Raw genomic sequence first — 19,797 nt, 5'->3', positions numbered from 1 at the left:
AGGAGTAGAACCCAGGAGTCCTGGCTCCCAGCCCCTCCCACTTCAACCCACTAGACCCCACTCCCCTCCCATGGCCAGGGATAGAACCCAGGAGTCCTGGCTCCCAGCCCACCCCCCTCGCCAACTCTAACCCCTGGAGAATCGTTCCTCCTCAGGTGAGTGATTTTGCTTTTGCTGTGGGGAATTGGGGTGGGGGGAGGAGGGAGCTGGGATTTAATGGGTTAGAGCAGGGGGGCTGGAAGCCAGGACTCCTGGGTTCCTTCCACCCCCGGCTCTGGGAGGGGAGTGGTATCTAGTGGTTAGATGTGGGGGCTGGGAGGCAGGGCTCCTGGGAGACAAGTAGGGTCTAGTGGGTAGAGGGTGGGGGGAGAGTAGTCTGGACTCCTGGGTTCTATTCACAGCCAGGGCTGGGCTCTTCCCCCCCTTCTCTGTAGCCGAGACCTTGAGGATGGATGCCGTTGCTCTGGCTACAGCTGTACAGTGTGTCTGGGAACATTGCGGGGGGGGGGGGGACAGGTGAACGGGTCCTGCCAGGGGGCGGTGGCAACTGGCAGGGGAGGGAAGGTACGTTCTGTTCCTGGCCGGGAGGAGGGGGGTCTAGGGCTGGGAGGAGGGGGCTTGGAGCCAGGACACCTGGGTTCTAGTCCCAGCTGTGGGAGCGGAGTGGGGTCTAGTGGTTGTGGTGGGGGGGAGGCAGGAGCCAGGACTCCTGGGTTCCCTCCACTGTTCTGGGCAGGGAGCGGGATCTAGTGGTTGGGGGGGGGGGCCTGGGGGACAGTATTTATAGAGAGGTGTAAATGCAAGAGCCGAGGAAGGAGCGACAGGCACTCCTCCAGCGAATCAGTCGCAGAAGCAAGAAGAGAACCCAGGAGTCCTGGCTCCCAGGGCCCCCCTGCTCTGACCCACTGGCAGGGCTGCCAACCGTCCTTTATTACAAGGAGCGTCCCTTGGTTTTCCATCTCCCTGCAAGAAGCTCGGGACTCGCTGAGTTCTGCAAAAAGCAGCAAGAAAACCCCCCTGGCGAATGTAGGTGAGTCCTGCTGAGGGTTGTTATTAATGATAATCATAACAACAATATCGGGGGCGGGGAGGGTCGCTAAGTAAATAGTCCCTTGTTTTTGAAATATGATGTTGGCAACCTTAAACCCACCCAGAAATAGGGATAGAACCCAGGAATCCTGGCTCCCAACCCCCCTCGTTCTGACCACTAGACCCTACTCCCCTCCCAGAGCTGGGGATAGAAACCAGGAGTCCTGCCTCCCAGCCCCCCACCCTCTAACCAATAGACCCCACTCCCCTCCCAGACCCAAGGAGAGAATCCAGCAGTCCTACTTCTGGCTCCCGCCCTCCCCCGCACTCTGCTCTAACCACTAGACCCCACTCCCCTCCCAGAGCTGGGGATAGAACCCAGGAGTCCTGACTCCAATTCTCCCATCCCACTTCCTCCCCCCCAAATCCCCTCCCCTCTCCTCACTCTGCCCCCAGCTCCAGCTGGCACAGGGGTCTGGGCCCCAGCAGCCGTGCTCAAGCCCTAACCACCCCCCACGGGGGTAGGGGACCTGGGAGCTGGCTCCTCGCCCAGTGCCGAGCGACGCCGGCCCTCCCGGGCCCCCCGCCGGCACAGCACCCAGCTGAGCTCTCACCCCCACGGGGCTGGGAAATTGACGCATTAGGATGGAAGCGTTGGGCCCAGCTGGGTGTTTGGGAACAAAGCAGGGAGGGGGGCCTGCGGTCAATGCAACTGTGCCTATTAGCATCACTAAGTGAGCAGGGCTCAGAGCGAGGGACGGGGGTGGGGGGAGCCGTCACACACACACTCATTCCTTCCAGCAGAGACACACAGGCGTGTACACACACACTGTCCACAACCATTAGTTTAGTTAGCACATGGGTAACGGTGGGGGTGGAGGTCCGGATCATCCCAGCATTCAGCTGAGTCTGGGATCTCAGTGGTGGCCCAGTTAATGAGTCCTGGCTCCCAGCCCCTGCCTGCTCTAACCTACCAGACCCCACTCCCTTCCCAGAGTCAGGGATAGAACCCAGGAGTCCTGGCTCCCAGCCCCACGTCCGACGCCATGGGAGAGAACCCAAGCGTAGGGCCTTTCACAACCTACCCTGTCTCTTCGGCAGGGCGATGCTGCCCGTCAACGCCACATCCGGGGAGGCCCCACTGCGCCAGGCCATGAAGGTCACCACGGCCGTGGCCTTCGGCTTCATCTTCTTGGCGGGGGCGGCCGGGAACGGGGCGGTGCTGTGGGTCACGGGCTGGAAGCTGCGCTGGACCCCCAACACCGTGTGGTTCTTCAACCTGGCTGTGGCCGACGTGGCCTCCACCTCTCTGATCCTGGTCACCGTCCTGTACCTGGCCCTGGATCTGGACTGGCCCTTCGGCTCCGTGGCCTGCAAACTGGCCAACTGCCTCTTCGGCTTGAGCCTCTGCAGCGGGGTCCTGCTGCTCAGTGCCATCAGCGTGGACCGGTGCGTGGTGGTGGTGGCCCCGGTCTGGTGCCGCAATCACCGCACACCACGGCTCAGCTGGGTGGCCTGTGCTGCCATCTGGGCCCTGTCGCTGGCCACCTTCGTGCCCAGCTCCTTCCTCTTCTCCGAGCTCTCCTTCGAGAGGAACCGGAGCTCCTGCAGCAACCTGGACGTCTTCCAAGACTGGAGGCGCCAAGAGGCCGAGATCTTGACCGTGTTCATCTTCCTCTCCCAGTTCCTCCTGCCCTTGGTGGTCATCTCCGTGTCCTACTCTGTCCTGGTGGTGGCCATGAGGCGGAAGAGGCTGGCCAAGTCCAGCAAGCCCCTCTTGGTGGTCACCAGAGTCATCTTCTGCTTCTTCCTCTGCTGGTTGCCCTACCATGCCTTGGCCTTGGCCAGGATCTCCACGGCCCACGTGCCCAGCGCCGTGCGCCTGGTGGCCATCCCTCTCTCCAAGTGCCTGGCCATGTTCAACAGCTGCATCAACCCCCTGCTGTACGTCTTTGCCGGGAGAGAGTTCCAGGACGCCGTGCGGAGGCCCCTGGTGCAGGCCTTCAAGGCAGCCTTCGAGGAGGCACCACCAACCCATGTGTGAAGGGGGAGACGCCGCACTGCAGGGAGCCGGCTGGGGGAGCTCTCCCCTGGCAGTCAGGGCTGGCCCCAATGCCCCATCATGGTGCTAGGGGGCGCTGTGCTACAGGGGACACGGTGGGGGCTCTCCCCTGGCAGTCAGGACTGGCCCTGGTGCCCCAATGTGGTGCTGGGGGGCCCTGTGCTGCAGGGAGTGAGCTGGGGTGCGGGGGTGCTCTCCCTATTGTGAACCAGAGTCACTGCCGGGGACGTGGACATTTTCCTATGTCACCTACCCCTGAGTCCTTTCCTCTTAGGCTGGGGGCAAAGACGTGGCTAGAACCAAGAGCTCAAGCCCCACGTCCCGCCTTATCTCTACCAGCCTCAGGTGGGAGCTCAGGCCAGGAAGAGCAAGTGTGGTTTGGAAGGAAACCCCCCCAACTTCGTTTCAAAATGGAAACAAAAGAGACGTATCTAAAGATACCAGATTGTGAAACTCGCCCCAACGTTTCGGGGGGAGGAGGGGACCCCTAAGGTTGGTTTGGGTGCATTGAAAGAGTTTGATGCCCTCTGGACTTTTTAAATACAATTGATAAAATACCAATTAATTGTTTACCATATAAAAATAGGCTATTGGCCAAAACATGACCCACCCCCACCCCGCGCCCAAAAAATAATACAAAAATGGGGACTGGTTGTCCTTTTTATGTATTACAGAAACACAATATACCCCATTTGGGACTTTCCATTTCCTCCAGCGCACAATCAACCCAGGTCAGCCGCTGCTTTGATTCCAGTCTTAGAAACACCAAAATCATCAAATCCATCCGGAAACCCAAGAAAGGGTCATTTTGAAATGAAAAAAACTCAGCTCGGTCCATTCCGTTCGAACGCCCGCTTTGAACCGGCCTCCCCCGGCAGGGAACTGCCTCTCAACACTTGCCTTCCCCAGCTTGTCGATTTCAATCGAGCCACGTTTTCTGACACAGGCTCTGCCCTTTGGAAAACCTCAGCCAGCTCTCCTGGAGGGGCCGGCCTCCGCTGGGGGGTACGAAGAGCCCCACAAGGGGTGACAGACCCATCTCTGCCCCCAACAGTCACAGTACTTACAGGGAGAGAAGGAAGGGATTTGTTAACCCGGACAGGCTGATCTCCAGGTGATTGTGGAGGGGCCTTTCCCCTCTAAGGGGCACAGCCCCAGGCTGGGGGCCTGGCTGGCTCAGGGGGGCAGGGAACAGGCAGACCCAAGGCCAGGCTGGGGGACTGACTGGTTATGGGGGACAGGGAACAGCACATAGGCCCTTTCCCCTATAGGGGGCACAGCCCCAGGCCAGGGGATTGGATGGCTCAGAGGGCAAGGATGCCCCTAGGATGCCCGGCTACTGCAGCGCTTGTCTGGAAGGAGACTGAAATTCCAGGGAAAGGGTCACAAACCCCCTCGGTGCTTGGCCTGCGGCCCTTGACTTGCCAGCCCCAGCCCAAATCCCTTCCACCGCCCACATGTCCCCCCGGGGGGTTTCATGGGGACACGGGATTTTCCATTACGGAAGGTCTCAGCCACTGCAGCTGCCTTGCGCTGGAGCTGGATAAACAGCTACCCCACCCCAGAGGTGGCTGCATCGCAGCAGGAGGTGAGGGATCGCTGTATAAACAGCCCCTGCACCCCACCGGCACCCAAAGTTGCTTCAGCACTAAGATCCTTTTGTTCCACCCTCCACTCCGCCCCCAAGAACCGCTCAGTTCTGTCCACACCACAGTCACGCAGGAACGGTCGAGCATTTTATTAACCATGGAGAAGAAAAAAAATAAAAACAAGTTTTCACAAAGAAACACATTGGCTTTAAAGTGACATTTCACTAACAGTGTGGAGGAGGAGGGGGACGGGGGGGGCTTGTGTTAAAGGGTGCGGGGGGTTAGGGATCACCCTGTATTTGCTCAGTGCATGACACCAGGGCAGCAGCGAAGGGAAGGGTCACGCTGGGGCACAGGCGTTTGCATGGTAAGGGCAGGACTGAGTGGTTAAATGCCCCTTGACTTAGAGCCATCTAATGGGGATGGCCTCAGTGATGCCCCGCTCCTTCCAGGTGAGGGGCACAACCCCAGAGAACCGAAAGCAGGGGCCCGCAGCAGGATTGACAGCCATGGGGCTAGAACCCAGAGGAAATCCTGATCCAATTCCTGCCCAGTCAGCAGCACCTGAAGGGTGGGGGCTTTTCCTTACCACAGCTGAGAGGCTGTGGGGTGAACTCTGAGCAGATTTTACCCCCATGACCCAGCTCAAGGTCATGACCCCACACCCCAAGCATTGCCTGTAAAATCCCAGCTCCCCGTGGGGACTAGGGAAGGGGGCTCAGACCCTTGTGTGGGTTGATTGGCAGAGAGGATTTGAGAAGGTCAGCTGACCCGCTGCCACAAGGGGCCCCCCCATGTTCTAATCAGCGTCTCACACCCTGGAGAGATCGCCCCGGGGGGTTCCAGGCTCCAGCGTTTGGATCTGAAAGCCCTTTGCCCCATGGCTGAGAAGCATTTGCAGCCTCCCTGAGGCTGGCATCAGGCAGGCGCCTGCCACCATGAACCTGCCCAGAGCCCAAAGGTGAAACTGACAAGAGAGACCCCTCCAGCCCAGCATGAAACTGACCAGCGCCGAAATTCACATTAAAGAAACCCTGTTACCAGGGGGAGATTTGGTCTCTTCTCTGCTTAAAACTTGCCCCCCCCCCGGGGGGGCATTGGGATGAGTTTTGATTTTGGGGAGCTACGGGGGGGGGCTCTTAGGAGAGACGAGGGCCTAGGATGGCAATGCTGAGTCTGGGGGGAGTTTAATGCTGCAGGGGAAGAGGAGAAGGAGGCAGATTTCAGCAGAGAGGAGTGAGAAAAGCAGACGGATGAAGGAAGAGAAGGAGGAGAGCGGGGACGTGGTACAGAACAGCCCGGGGCCAGCGAGGGACAGAGCCTTTCCTAAGACCAGCTGAAATCAGTGCCGCCCCTTCCCCCCCCACCCCGATCTCCTCCTGCGCCCGTCCGGCGGTGGGTAGGGATTGGGGGGGGCGAAGCTGCTGAGGAGGGATGCGACGAGCCGTCCAGAGGGGTAGGCAGCACAGGGATGGGGGACTCCGGGAGCAATGAGCTGCCCCCCAAGCTGCAGTGTTTGAGTGGGGGGGTGGAATACTGGGGGGCCGAGTGCTGCGCCCCGGTGAGTGTCCAGATGGGAGATGAACTGTCGGAGGGGGAAGGGGCTGATCGGAATGGGGGGGGTCCTGTATTGGGCCGGCGGGCACCCCCATCCAACAGGGGTTCATACACATGCACAGAGGCTTGGGGAGGGGCCAGGGAACGAGGGTCCGACGGCGGCTGGAGGTCAGGGAGACGACAGGGCACATCCTCTGGGTCAGGCCAGCGCCAGCACTGTGGGGAGGAGAGAGAGGGGGTCAGATCACAGGGCCATGGCTCTCAGCCCCAGAGACCCTCCCCCACCTTCTGGATGTGAGTGTGGGGGGTTGGTTCTCCCTGAAGACCCATCCCCACACACTGGAGAATCCCAGAAGCCAGATGGGGTATCCCCAAAGCACCCCCCGACTTGGGGCAGAGAGGGGGAACCCAGAAGCCCCACCCCAACACAGCCCTAATCATATAATGCGGGCCCTGATATGACACGGGGGCAGAGAAGGGGCCTTCGACAAAGACACCCCCAAACCCCATGCTCCCAGCAGGTGGGGGATTGGTGATGGGAGGTAATCACTACAGACCTCGCCTAGCACCCACCACCCCAACACCACACAGGGCCCCACAAGGCTGGATTGCTCCCTACAGCGGGGAGGCCCCCAGGGGCTGAGCCTGCAGCCCGGTCCCAACCGCACCCCATACCGGTCAGGGCCTCCTGTGCGAAGTATTTGACGTCAACATCCTGGTCCTGCGTGAGCTTCTCCAGCACCGGCTTCACCTCGTTCTGCAGGGTGCTGTGGGGTGCAGGGGGCAGTTAGAGGGACCCGCAGAGCAAGAGACATGGGGGGCAGAGCAGACCGGAACCCTGGCCCAGGGGAAACCCACCCCCCCTTCCCATCACAGCTACTTGGGTGGAGGTGAATGGCGGCTGAGAGTCCCACCTCCCTCTGCCCCTCCTCCTGGTGCCCCCCAGCCCTGCCTCAGTACCGCCCTGCCCTGTACCCTCCCCCATCCCCACTCCCCTAGCAGATTCCAACCTCCCCTCCCCAACCCCATCCAACCCTGCCCAGTGCCACAGCCCCCGGCCCGGCCCCTTGGCTGTACCTGTTGTCCAGGATTGGTCCTATTTTCTGCAGGGACTTGGCCACGTTGAAGCGGACGTTGGCCACAGCATCGCCCGCCATGCGCAGTACAGTGGGCAACATGTGTTTGGTGGTGATCTCCTGTCCGCACACCTCCGAAAGCACCTGGGGGGGTGGGGAGGGAGAGAGGAGCGCGTTACACCAGCACTGAATCGGTGCCCGTCGCGCAAACCAGCAGAACCCAGGAGAGTCCTGGCTCCCAGTCTCCCTGCGCTAACCCCTAGACCCCACTTCCCTCCCAGAGCTGGGGAGAGAACCCAGGAGTCCTGGTTCCCAGCCCCCCTGCTCTAACCCCTAGCCCGCCCCACCCCAGGTGTCTGGGCTCCCCCTGCCCCCAGAGAGGCACTCACATTGATGCAGAAGAGCGTGGTCATGCGGTGAAGGTAGTTGGGGTCATTAGACATGGCCAGCACTTTGGGGATGATGGTGGCATGGGCCCAGTCTTTGCCGAACTTTTCCACCAGTTTCTTCAGGTTGCTGGTGGCTGCCTCCCGGATGGCGTAAACTGGGAAGGGAGGGGAAAACACGTCACCGGGGGGGGGGCTGGGGCTCTGCGCCAATCCTGGCAGCTGGCTATCGACACCGGCATGCTAACCCCGATCCCTCCACCCGGAGACCCGGGCTAGGAGGAGTCACCCTCTGGATTTTGAGTCTTCAGGGGTTACAATTCCGGCACCAGCCCACATTCACCAGGTGCCCCGTTTAGTCCCCGTTTTCAGTAGTGCTTGTCAGCAGCCCCGCAAAACATTGGGAGGAAAACACAGTACGTGTCGAGGATCTCTTGTTGCTTTCGGGAATTCTCATTTAAAACACAGGCACCTTCCGCTTCAGCTTTCCCTGCTGTGCAAGAGCTGCCGATTGTCCATAATTATCCCCATCAGACACTATGAGAAAGCCCCAGAGCTCAGAGTTTCCCACGGCCAAGAGGGCTAAGAATTGGCCATTCATTTTAAACAAGAGCTGGGATTTTTGCATGATCGAAGTCCAGAAGGGCCCAATTAGATCATCCGGTGTCATCTGCACATAGCGCAGACCACTCCACTTCCCCCAGCTCCCCCTGGGTTGAGCCGCACGACTTGTGTTTGGCGAAGAGCATCTTCCAGAGAGGCCTCCACTCTGGATCTGGGCCTTACTTCTCACATGAATTTATCTGGTGGGGACAAGGTGGTTCCCCTCTGAGAAGAGCCTGAGGAAGCGAGGCTCAGCCACCCCCAGGAAGCGGAGCAGGCTCGGGGGGCGGGAGGGAGGGGGAGAAGCCCTGAGACAAGGCCCACCCGGACCAGGAAGAGATGAACTGCAGGAGTCGTTGGTGAAAAGCAGCAGCGGGCGAACGCTACTGGGGAAGACTCAGGGCGAGACACGCTGGGCCAGGTAATGCAGCAGAGGATTTCAGCAGAGCCCGAGAGGGGCTGAACTATTAATCTGGGCACTTGTGTTGGGCTTTAAGCAGGACCTTTTGCCATCCCAGAAGGGGAGTGAAGTGACAGGTGGAGACCTGAGCCACCAACTCCCCGGAGACGGAGTTGGGAGAAGACCCCAGCCAGGACTGGAAACCACCACTGGAGGGGGGGGGGGGGGGAAGGGAAGTGTAGGGTACAAGAGGCAAAGTCCTAGGATGCTACATCTCCAGCCCTCTTTCCCACCCCCTGCCCTGCAGCTGAGGGGAATTCTCACCTCCCACCACATAACCCCTTTCAGGAGTGGTTTCCCACTGCGGAGGCCCCTCATCCCCTTCCAGAGCAGTGGCCAAGTGAAACTGAGTAGGTCTTGCTCACCCCATAGCATTGAGCTGAGACACACAGCTGAAGAGCCTAGTCAACTGCAAAGCTGTCCTGAAACTGACCAGACTCTTGTTAATTGGATTTCCCCGGGGGAAAGTGACCTAGATCTTGTCAGTGTCACATGGCTGTGACAGCTAGGACCAAGTGAATGGGGCTATAAAAGCCCAAGCAGAGGATCTGGGAGCCCTTATAAGTCAATAGATCAAAGGGCAATTACTCAATCAGTGAAGGTTAATTTGTTTGTATTAGAGTAGGATGCAGGCGCTGCTCAGACACAGCCAGAGACAGCTCTGGCCCCGAAGAGCGCAGTCTACACGAACAAAGGAAGGAGTCAGAGCCCCGATTTCTAAGCACATCCACGACCTGCTGGAGGTTACACCCAGTGTGTGGCACAGCCAGGAACAGAGCCCAGGAGTCCTGGCACCCAGCCCTCTGCGTGAACCTCAAGACCAGCCTTCACCTCCTATGACCTTAGAGGCCATCTCCCATGATGCACCATAGCTCGGTCCGAGTCGTGGGGCTCCACCCCGCAGCAGTTAAGTTCCCACTCAAACCAAGGGCCCTGGAGCCAGCACTGGCCATGGGGCAGCCCTGAGGGCCGGCTCCCCTGAGCGACACTCACCATGATCCACCAGCCAAGCCATGCACAGGGAATTCAGCTTCTCGTCAAAGAACTCCACCCCCTGGAAAGGAAGAGACTGTTAGTCCCGGAACTCCAGGCCAGACCCAGGACCTTGTGGGAGAGATGGGGCCCCTGGAAAACAGGCACTGTTCTGACTTCATAGATGAGGTGCTGCTGGTGGAGAGAACCCAGGAGTCCTGGCTCCCAGCAACCCCAGGACTGATGACTTGCGCCCCCTAGGGCACTGGAGCCAGCCCTGACTTCAGGGGAGAGCCCCCACCCGGCACCATGCTGCACGAGGCACCCAGGCGCTACGCTGGGGCACCGGGGCCAGCCCTGACCAAGCGGGAAGCTTGGACCCTCTCATCCATATCCTGACCAAGCATTTCCCTGCTTAGCAAGAGACAGGACACCACCAGCCGGGCCTGACCCTTCCAGGCCTTTCATCCCAAAGCCCCCATGCTCCCCACAGCCTCCTTACCAGCTGCCCGGCCAGCAGGGGCATGTACTCGATGATGGCCAGCCTGACACGCCATTTGGCATCCTCGGCCAGCTCCACGATGGCCGGCAGCAGTGACTGCGAGAGCTGCCGGATGCCGATCACCTCATTGACACAATCCAGGTTCGAGATGATGTTGAGCCGAACCTCAGGGCACTGGAGGGAGGAACAGAGCTCAGAGCAAAGGCTTTCCACACAAGATGGAAGCTCCCCCATGCTGTAACCACTAGGACCCACTCCCCTCCCAGGGCCAGAACCCAGGAGTCCTGGGCTCTCAGACTCAGACTATCAAGGTTGGAAGGGACCTTAGGAGGTCACCTAGCCCAATCCCCTGCTCAAAGCAGGACCAATCCCCAATTTTTGCCCCAGATCCCTAAATGGCCCCCTCAAGGATTGAACTCACAACCCTGGGTTTAGCAGTCCAATGCTCAAACCACTGAGCTATCCCTCCCCCCGCCCCAGAGCCAGAACCCAGGAGTCCTGGGCTCTCTCCCCCCCACACACACACAAATAGGCCCCACTCCCCTCCCAGAGCCAGAAATTCAACCCAGGAGTCCTGGCTCCCAGCTCCCCTTGCTCTAACCACTAAATCCCACTGAGATCTCTTCCCAAAGGGAAAAATGACTACCAATGAGACAGGAGCACAGCACAGCAGCCCCGAGATGCAGCCACCTCTGGGGCGGGGCGCTCACCTCATCCTTGAGCTGGGCCAGGAAGAGCGGCAGCAGGTGCTCGATGGTGTTGTCCTTGCCCAGGATGGGTGAGAGCCCCATGATGACGGAGGCCAGCGCTGACTTGACGTGCTGATTGGCGTCCGACACCAGCTCCTGCTCGGGGGGAGAAGGGAGGGTTAATGCAGACAGGCCGCCGCCAGCCTCATGGCACTGAGCTGCTGGGGCTGCCCCCCACAACCCCAAGTACCCCCCTTAAACCTCCCATGCCTCCTCCACCCCCAAAGCCCCCTACCCCACCACCACCCCTTCACACTCCTGTCCTTGGTGGCACCCCGACCCCCACATCCCCTTATGCCCCTACCCCCTTCTACATCCCTCCCCCCATGCTCCCCTGCCCTTCTACCGCATCCTGTGCCCCCCATTCTCACACCCTCCTCCCCTCACACCATGCTTCCCCCTACATTCCCCTGCTACCCATCCACCCTCCCCCTGCAGGGGGGGATGCCAGCAGCAAGGGGATCGGCTGAGCCCCGCCCCTTACCTTGATGCAGGGCAGTATCTGGGTCATGATGACGTTCTCGCGGCAGTCAGCTGACAGGTTCTCACAGAACTCTGGGGAGGGCAGATGGTGAATGGGGTGAGGGGTTAACAAGGGGTGGAGCCAGCTGCTTCAGGAGCCCAGCACAGGGGACCAGAGTTCAGACATGCAGCAAGCAACCTGACCCCCGCCCACACACCATTTTCTCTCTCCCCAAGTCTATTTGTTCCCTCTCAAATCTCCCCCCAACAGGGAAAAGAGCCAGGATCATACCCACCATCCATTCCCCTCCCCTTAAGACTCTGGCCAAGGGGCCAGGATCAGCTGAGATCAACACCGCCCCACCCAGAAGGGCAGGATCACCCCCTCCTGTCTATCCAGTTCATAAGACCAGCATGACCATCCCAGCTCCAGCCAATTACCCAGGGCTTTGGCCATGGGGTTCCCAGCCAGTCCCTGGGGGTAGACTATATCCCACACACTCAGCCTCACCCACAACCCCCATCCAGCCTCCCACCCAAAGATTCCTCCCCCCAACAATCCCCTCGGGCTGTAGAGATTGTTCTGGTCCTTCCAGAGGGTGATCCCAACCTCTCACATGGACAGAGGGGGCACCAAGGCTGACCTTTGACCTTGTGGGAGGCAGCAGCCCGCACCTCGGCCTCGCAGTCCTTCATAAGGTTCTGGAAAGCCGGCACCAGGTCGGTCTTGGTGATTTCAGGCCCAACGGCTTTCTGGAGCTGTGGGGGGAGGGCAGTGGGTCAGCAGGGGGTCCATAGGTCAGAGCACTCCAGGGATCCAGGCCCCAGACAGATGGAGAGTCACCAGATCAACAGCCCACCAATTTCAGCACAGGGGAAACTGACAAGCATCAACACTATGCACAGATCTCAATCCCCATCGGCAGTGACCTGCGATCCCTGCCCTGGGCTCCCCCACACCCCCAAAGCTCTGCCAGTGCCCCTCACTCCCAACCCACAGCCCCCTGCTAGTCCATGCAGCATTAGGTCACCACAGATCACTGGAGCGAGGAGGGAAGCAGCACGCACCTCTGTGAACTTATCAGCCACCATGTACCGGACCCGCCATGATTTGTCCTCTGCCGCTTGCCGTAGCGTGGGCATCACCAAGGACTCCAGGTCCTCCTGGGGCAGGAGCTGAGCGATATTGACACAAGCCTCCACAGCCAGCAAGCGCACAGAGTCCTGTGGGAGAGAGGCAGGAATGGGTTAACGCCAGATCCCACTCCCCTCCCAGAGCCAGGGAGAGAACCCAGGAGTCCTGGCTCCCAGCCCCCTCCCCTGCACGGCTCTCACCTGCTCGTCGGAGGCCAGGTTGGAGAACATGGGAATAATCTCGCCCTTCACATGCTCCAGCTCCAGGACCTTTGCGAACTCGCCCAGCTTGGAAGCCGCCGCCCGCCTCACCATGGGGGTGTCATCGGAGCATAGGTTCCGGAAGTACCTGCCGGGGATGGGGGAGTGAGACGCGTGTAACAGCTCCTCCTTGTCGCCCCGATTCAGCCCTCTGGGTTCATCTAGCCTGGTATCCCACCCCGGATCAGACAAGGCAAAGGAGGGTGAACCTCAACTGCCTCCAATCGGAGTGGAAGGGGGAGAGTGAGTGAGTGTGTGTGAGTGAGAGAGAGATGGAGACTGATCCCATTTATGAAGGGGATTATGAGATATAACAGGGACTTGTCCCACTGACCCAGGGTCCCTTCCAGCTGCATGATCAGCCCCACGGGGGCTCCCACTGACCCAGGGGCTCTCACCCAGCCCCACATTCAGCCCTGCGAGGGTCTTCCCCCAGCTGCGCAATCGGCCCCATAGGGGCTTCACTCACTGCCGGAGCTCTGCCTTGACCGAGCTGGACACGCGAGGATAGCAGACGCTGAAGAGGCCACAGGCTGAGGTGCGGGAGGTGAACCAGTCACCCCCTGCCAGGCGCTTCACCAGGGGCACGAAGTGTCCCTCCAGGTCCGAAGGAGAGTGCTCGTGGGAGATAGCACGCAGCGACTCCACCGCCTTGTCTCGCACCACTGTCTCCTCCACTGTCGCCAGACTCTCCAGGGGGGGCTGCGAGGGGTAGTGAGATGGGGGCTGGATTGATTCCACCCCTGCTTGGGGTGTGGAGAGAACCCAGGAGTACAGCCCCCCGCCCCCCCATCCACAACACCCCACTCACAGCTAGGGAGAACACCCAGGCGTCCCGACTCCCAATCCCCTCTCTCTAGCCCACTAGACCCCATTGCCCTCCCAAAGCTGGGGATAGAACCCAGGTGTCCTGACCCCCCCAGTGCCCATATGAGGCGGCTCCATGCCCTAGGTGGCAGGGGTCTGACCTACCAGTAAGCAGTGCACATATTCAGGTCCCCCGACCAGAGCGGTGAAGGTCCCCAGCTGTTCAGCCAGAGCCAGCAGCACCTCGTCCTCATCGTAAATCGTGTCTGCAAGAGAAGTGGCGGGTGAGCAGGGAGAGGAAGAGGCGGCTGATGCCTTGGAAAGACCAGACATGTGAGTTCAGAGGTTGAATCAAGAGCCGCTAGCTGACTGAACACAGGGCACAGTCTCCCCGACTCACCTGGACACGGTTTCATCAGTAGCATTCCAGAGCACTCTCCTGCCCTGAAGGGGGGTGGAAAGCCTACAGCCCCCACTCCAGTCCTGCAAAGCCCCTGCCCCCACACACACCAACAGCCCTGCCCTCCGCCACCAGTGCTGGCTGTTGCTATCCACCATTTAAGAGCACAGAGATCGGAGGTAGTTTACCCAAGATCAAAGTGGGGGTGGAACCAAGGAGCCCTGACTCCCAGAGCCCCCCACTCTAACCCTCTAGCCCGACTGCCCTCCCAGACAAGGGGAGAGAACTCAGGAGTCCTGGAGGCCAGTTTGGAGCCCTCTGGTTACCTGTGAGGAAAGGCAGGAGCTCGCTGCGGGTCCTCTCCACACCGAGGGCCAAGGCAATGGTGGAGAGTTTCTTGATGCTGTTGAGACGTAGCTGTGTGGAGAGGGGAGAGCGGGTGAGAACCAGGCAACCGGGGGAGGGGACATGCTGGACGAAAACCTAGGTCAGACCCCAGCGATCTGAATCATCACTGAAATCGAGGCTTCCCACTTGGCGATTTAAAGCAAGGCAATTTGCAATGGAGGCTTTCCACTGGGTGATTTCAATTGCCTCGCTTTAAATTGTGATTTAAATCGCCAGGTGGGAAGCCTTGATTTCAGTCACCAAGTTTAATCAACTTTTCCATTTGGGCTACAGTGATGTTCTAAAGAAAGACACATTCTCCCTGGTTGATGGGAGCATTAAAACATGTCCATTACAGCTAAATGGAGCCTTCAGCGTAGACTTGGTACATCTTTTTGCTGCTTAGGAGGGGACACTAACTATATAGAGGTTTCAGAGTAGCAGCCGTGTTAGTCTGTATTCGCAAAAAGAAAAGGAGGACTTGTGGCACCTTTGAGACTAACCAATTTATTTGAGCATAAATAAACTCAAATAAATTGGTTAGTCTCAAAGGTGCCACAAGTCCTCCTTTTCTTTTAACTATATACATTGATTTAAGCAATTCTAGACCACAGTATTTTCAGATACTTATTAATGACATTTGTAATATGTTAGAAAATGTGACTGATCTGTGGCTCGTTCAGAAGCTAATTCACTTCTTCCTCGTGATTTATGTGGAGCTGCATTAGGACGGCGACTGGAATTTAATTACACACAAAACAGCATGTACAATTTATTTGTATTAAATAATCTCTCACACAGAAGTGCAAGTCCTCGGTCCCCCACAGGAGCAAGTCCTTAACACAGTAGATGACCTACTGAGGCATATTTACAGAGCTTAACCTCAAAAGTTAGATGTTTTTCCCCCCCGATTCTTTCTTTATATAGAAAAGCAGCCTTTCAGCCAAAGTTTGCAACAGACTCACAGATTCAGCGTTTTTTATTTAAAAGTTTTAAGAGACTCTTAAGTTCAGGCCTGAACATATTAAACATATAAAACTCAGATTTCATTTTAAGTAAGTTTATTTGAAAAAAAATATTCTAATTTAAACAAAATCAAAACCTGATTTAAATGAAAAAACATCACTCTATCCACCCTATAGCTACGTGAGCATCGCTGCTGGGACAGGAATTCATTTCAGCTCTTGACCTCTGACGGCAGCAACCTCAGACCTCCTTCCTGAGGGCAACTTTTGCTATTGGTCCCTGCCCTGCTGGGAAAAGCACTGAGAACCTACCAATTCATGACATGCAAGAGACCATCAAAGGGCAACGATGATACTTCTGAACACACATTTTTTCTTGTGTCCCTTTGCTTCCCTTATCAATTTTCTACAGTTCCCCTTTCTTCTGCTGCTATTTTTTTTTTTTTCATTTTTTGTAGCTGCCTTCACTTTCCTTCTAAACCAAATCATTTTTTTTTAAACCAACATGGCTTTCTCCCTTGATTGGGGCTTCTCAGGTATCCATCATAAACAATGCTCCATTATCAGTCACATTTCCTAATTAAATTCTTCCTCCCAGCTGATTTGGCTCAGTTGTTTTTGGCTTTGTGAAACTGACCCTTTTAAAGCACCAAATAAAATCTCTCTCTCACTGATCTGGACTTCATTCTGTTTGTACATTATAAATGTGATCAAGTCATAATCACTCGCACCCGAGTTACCATTAGTTTTTAGGTCTGTGATCAGCTCCCCTTTACTGATAAGACAAGGGCTAATATCGAATTCCCCCGCATTGGATGCAACCCTTTTTGAGTTAGGAAATTGTCCTTTAACACTTACAAATTCCAAGGATGTTTTAGGACTGGTAGCCTGAGAGCTCCAGCATAGTCAAACAGAAGCCTCTCAGGATCTCACACTTTTTCCCCCTTCACATTATAGATCTGTCCTCCTGTTCCTCAGTGTGGTCTCTAGTAAACCCCAACTAACACAGCATCTTGTGCTTCCTCTGTTAGGACATTTATCCATAAGCAGTCAAGATCTTCTTCTTTGGAGTTACCAGTGACTCAGAAACAGGTGATGCCATTTTGACGGTGCCCCTCCCATCCTGCCCACTCGATCCTTCCTAAATAGTTTATAACAGGGGTTTTCAATCTTTTTTCATTTGTGGACCCCTAAAAAATTTCAAATGGAGGTACGGACTCCTTTGGAAATCTTAAGACAGTCTGCAGGCCCCCAGGGAACCACAGGCCACAGGTTGAAAACCATTGTTCTATGGTAACAACAACCTTTCGCAGACCCCTTAACACAGTCTGCGGACCCTCAGGGATCTGTGGACCACAGGCTGAAAACCACTGGTTTATGACCATTGATATTAACATTCCAGTTGTAAAAATCATCCTGCCAGGATACAGTAATACCACCTTGATTGTGCTTATGCTCATAAACGAGTAATTCCAATTCCTTTGGTTTGTAACCCAGGTGCCTAGCATTGGAGTAAAAGTAAGTCAAGAATTTCTTCTCTTCACGCCCTTCCGTTCCTGATTAATTTTGTTCTCAACATCTCAATTCTGTGCTCAGGGCTTGTATCATCCCTCTTTTTATCCTCCCCTTTCATTAATAGTTTAACACCCTTCTGACTAATCCAGGCAATCCCTCTAATGTACTAGACCCCGCTCCCCTTCCAGAGCCAGGGAGAGAACCCAGAAATCCTGTCTCTCAGGCCTCCCTCTGCTCTAACCCCTAGATCACACTTCCCCCCCACATGCAGCCCAGAGTCCCCCCCCCCTCGCAAGGTCTACTCCCACACCCCTTCCGCTGTGTCACCACTGGGGCATCCTGTCTGGGCAATCCTACTCTTCCTGATATACCCACCCTGGGAGCCACACCCTACAGATAGCCAGGTAGAAAAGGCCCTGTCATAAAACACTCCCCACCCCCTAGTATGTCCCCACAGGTTTGTGCTTAGAGCAGGGGTGGGCAAACTATGGCCCGGGAGCAGCATTCAGCCCTCCAGACATTTTAATTTGGTCCTCAAGCTCCCACCAGGAAGTGGGGTCCAGGGCTTGCCCCACTCTGCACAGTTCCTGGAAGTAGCAGCATGTCCCCCCTCTGGCTCCTATACATAGGGGCAGCCATGGGCTCCATATGCTGCCCCTGCCCCAAACACCATCTCTGCAGCTCCCACTGGCCGGGAACCATGGCCAATGGGAGCTGAAGAAGCAGTGCCTGCGAACAGGACAGTTTGCAGAGCTGCCTGGCCATGCTTCCACATAAGAGCTTCTGGGAACTGCTTGAGATAAGCGCCGCCAGGAGCCTGCACCCCTGATCCTCTCCCATGTCCCAACCCCTTGCCCCATCCTTGATCCCACTCCCGTCCTCCGAACCCCTTGGTCCCAGCCTGGAACACCCTTCTGCACCCCCATCCCCTTATCCCCAGCCGGAGCCCTCACCCAAGCCCCCTGGCTCCCCAACCTCCTGCCCCAATCCAGAGCTCCCTACCACACCCTGAACTCCTTGTTTCTGGCCCAACCCCAGAGCCCACACTGCCAGCCGGAGCCCTCACCCCCTCCTACACCCCAACCCCCAATTTCATGAGCATTCATGGCCCACCATACAATTTCCATACCAAGATGTGGCCCTTGGGCCAAAAGGTTTGCCCGCCCTGGCGGTCCTAAGATGCCATATGTTGATCTAATTACCCCCCCCCCAGCCCTTCTCACCCCATAGGCAACCCCCTCACCTCAGCTCCCATATTCTCCATCCCCCACCACCTTCATCCTTAGCCTGAGTTCATAAGCTACCTGGGCACCCCTTGAACCAAGCCCAAGCCCCCTCTCCCCACAAAAGGAAGAGATCAGAGAATTGTGCTCTTTCTCCGTATATACCATGGTTATATGGCAGGAACTTTTCCAACCAAGCACACAGCTGCTTCCCAGGCTAATCCCAGTATTGGTCCCCTGGGGGGCATGCCCCCACCACACCACCACCTTTCCCAGCCACCTCCTGCATGCCACAGCTCATTGAGGGGAGCCCGGAGATTGGTTTTTACAAGCTTTGGCCAGCATTGGTCATGGAAGAGTCTAGCAAGGCCCAACCGCAAGGCACTCAGGTCAAGGAAGCCCTAGGATTGGCTGCGGTAAGCCCCGCTCTCCTGGGACGTGCCACAGCCAGCCACCTTCACCATCTCCTAGGGGACGCCCAGGATGGGCGGCCAGAGGTCACTTGCAGATATACCCCAGGCCAGTGGCAGGGAGTGGCTCCCACGGACCCCGCTCCCCACGACGGAGACTTCCCCCAGCCAATCAGAGAGGGAGCGTGCGCCTAAGGATTGGCGCTCACAGGCCTCACCCCCCACCCAAGGGAACCCCGGGGAGCCGCCTTTGGCCAGGCCCCCAGGGAGCTGGGCTCAGGGCAAGACCAGGGTATCGCCCGCAGGAGACTCTGTTAAGAGCCTCCGTGACTGGCTTGCTGACGCCCCAGGACACCCCCCCCCCCCGAGTCTGGCCAGTCAGCAGCCTCCTGCCATCCGCCCTACCCTCAGCCACGGCCTGTGATTGGCTATGGGGCATACGCCTGGGAAGCAGCCAGTCAGGCACCCCCCCCCCACAGCAGCACACCCCAGGTCACGTGAGCCGAGCCCCACGATTGGCTCTACAGGCACCCCGTAGCCAATCAGGGCCCAGGGCTCACTGGGCCCAGGGCTCACGAGACGAGCCTCCACGCAGGGCAAGAGAGGCCCCACTGGAATGAATGGGGGAGACGCTCAGCCAATCAGCGGCCGTCTCTCATCTGACCCACAGGGTCGGGAGGGGGGGGGAATCAGACTCCCCCACACACACACTCATTGGCCCCCAGACTCCCATTCAGCCCAAGGCGGCGCGCCCATCCAATCAGGCGTCTCCTCTCACGCCCGCAGCGCGGCTTTAGGGATGAGAGGCGGCCTGCGATTGGACGCCGGACCCCGGTCTCCGCTCGCCGTGCGGTTCCCCGCAGCCCTGCCCGGCCGCCTCCCCCGGCCGCGGCCCGGCCTCCCCAGCCCCGGCCGGCACCTGGACGTCCTCGTTGCGCAGCTCGTCGATCAGCACCGCGATAGGGTAGAGCGAGTCATCTCCATCGGCGGCCGCCATTTTAGCTCCCGGCTCCGGCACTAAGGAAAACACGGGGTGGCCTCGGCCGCCTTGCAGGGGCGACTCCGCGCTCATTGGCTGGCGGCGACTGTAGTCCCGCCTACTGTCGCAGTTCATTGGCTGATTCAGCACCAGCCTCGCCCTTCCTGTCACACCATTGGCTGGCACCCGAAACTGGACTGAAATCCCATTGGCTGAGAGTTTAACCAATCATCTGAATTATTATTGGCTAATGCCACACCTTCCTCCCG

The 19,797-nt window shown here is 57.8% G+C and overlaps 2 protein-coding genes across 2 annotated transcripts; one reads left to right on the top strand and one right to left on the bottom strand.

Annotated features, from left to right (window-relative positions):
• Window positions 1-797: 797 nt before the first annotated feature.
• LOC140902818 (chemerin-like receptor 1) lies at window positions 798-3,073 on the top strand. The gene is made up of 2 exons (XM_073323327.1): window positions 798-1,030; window positions 2,131-3,073. The coding sequence occupies exons 1-2, from the start codon at window positions 798-800 to the stop codon at window positions 3,071-3,073; spliced, it is 1,176 nt and encodes a 391-aa protein (XP_073179428.1).
• Window positions 3,074-4,814: 1,741 nt separating this feature from the next.
• PPP2R1A (protein phosphatase 2 scaffold subunit Aalpha) lies at window positions 4,815-19,585 on the bottom strand. The gene is made up of 15 exons (XM_073322551.1): window positions 19,469-19,585; window positions 14,376-14,466; window positions 13,815-13,915; window positions 13,312-13,544; window positions 12,783-12,930; window positions 12,516-12,671; window positions 12,092-12,206; window positions 11,470-11,540; window positions 10,947-11,081; window positions 10,237-10,410; window positions 9,756-9,816; window positions 7,703-7,857; window positions 7,315-7,457; window positions 6,913-7,004; window positions 4,815-6,453 (listed from the first exon to the last, which is right to left on the bottom strand). Exons 1-15 carry the CDS (start codon window positions 19,544-19,546, stop codon window positions 6,437-6,439), a joined length of 1,770 nt encoding a protein of 589 aa, XP_073178652.1. The 5' UTR covers window positions 19,547-19,585; the 3' UTR covers window positions 4,815-6,436.
• Window positions 19,586-19,797: the final 212 nt, after the last annotated feature.

This window comes from Lepidochelys kempii, chromosome 24 (genome assembly GCF_965140265.1).
Source record: "Lepidochelys kempii isolate rLepKem1 chromosome 24, rLepKem1.hap2, whole genome shotgun sequence".
In the NCBI taxonomy this organism is placed as follows: Eukaryota; Metazoa; Chordata; order Testudines; family Cheloniidae; genus Lepidochelys; species Lepidochelys kempii.
This window is presented reverse-complemented; position numbering and strand designations above follow the sequence as displayed.

Coding starts and splice junctions, on each gene's coding strand:
- LOC140902818 (XM_073323327.1), top strand. CDS start 798: ATGCAAGAGCCGAGGAAGGAGCGACAGGCACTCCTCCAGCGAATCAGT. Junction 1,031..2,130: donor AACCCCCCTGGCGAATGTAG/GTGAGTCCTGCT, acceptor TCTCTTCGGCAG/GGCGATGCTGCCCGTCAACG.
- PPP2R1A (XM_073322551.1), bottom strand. CDS start 19,546: ATGGCGGCCGCCGATGGAGATGACTCGCTCTACCCTATCGCGGTGCTG. Junction 13,916..14,375: donor GCTCCTGCCTTTCCTCACAG/GTAACCAGAGGG, acceptor CTTCTCTTGCAG/ACACGATTTACGATGAGGAC. Junction 12,207..12,515: donor TGGCTGATAAGTTCACAGAG/GTGCGTGCTGCT, acceptor CTCCCCCCACAG/CTCCAGAAAGCCGTTGGGCC.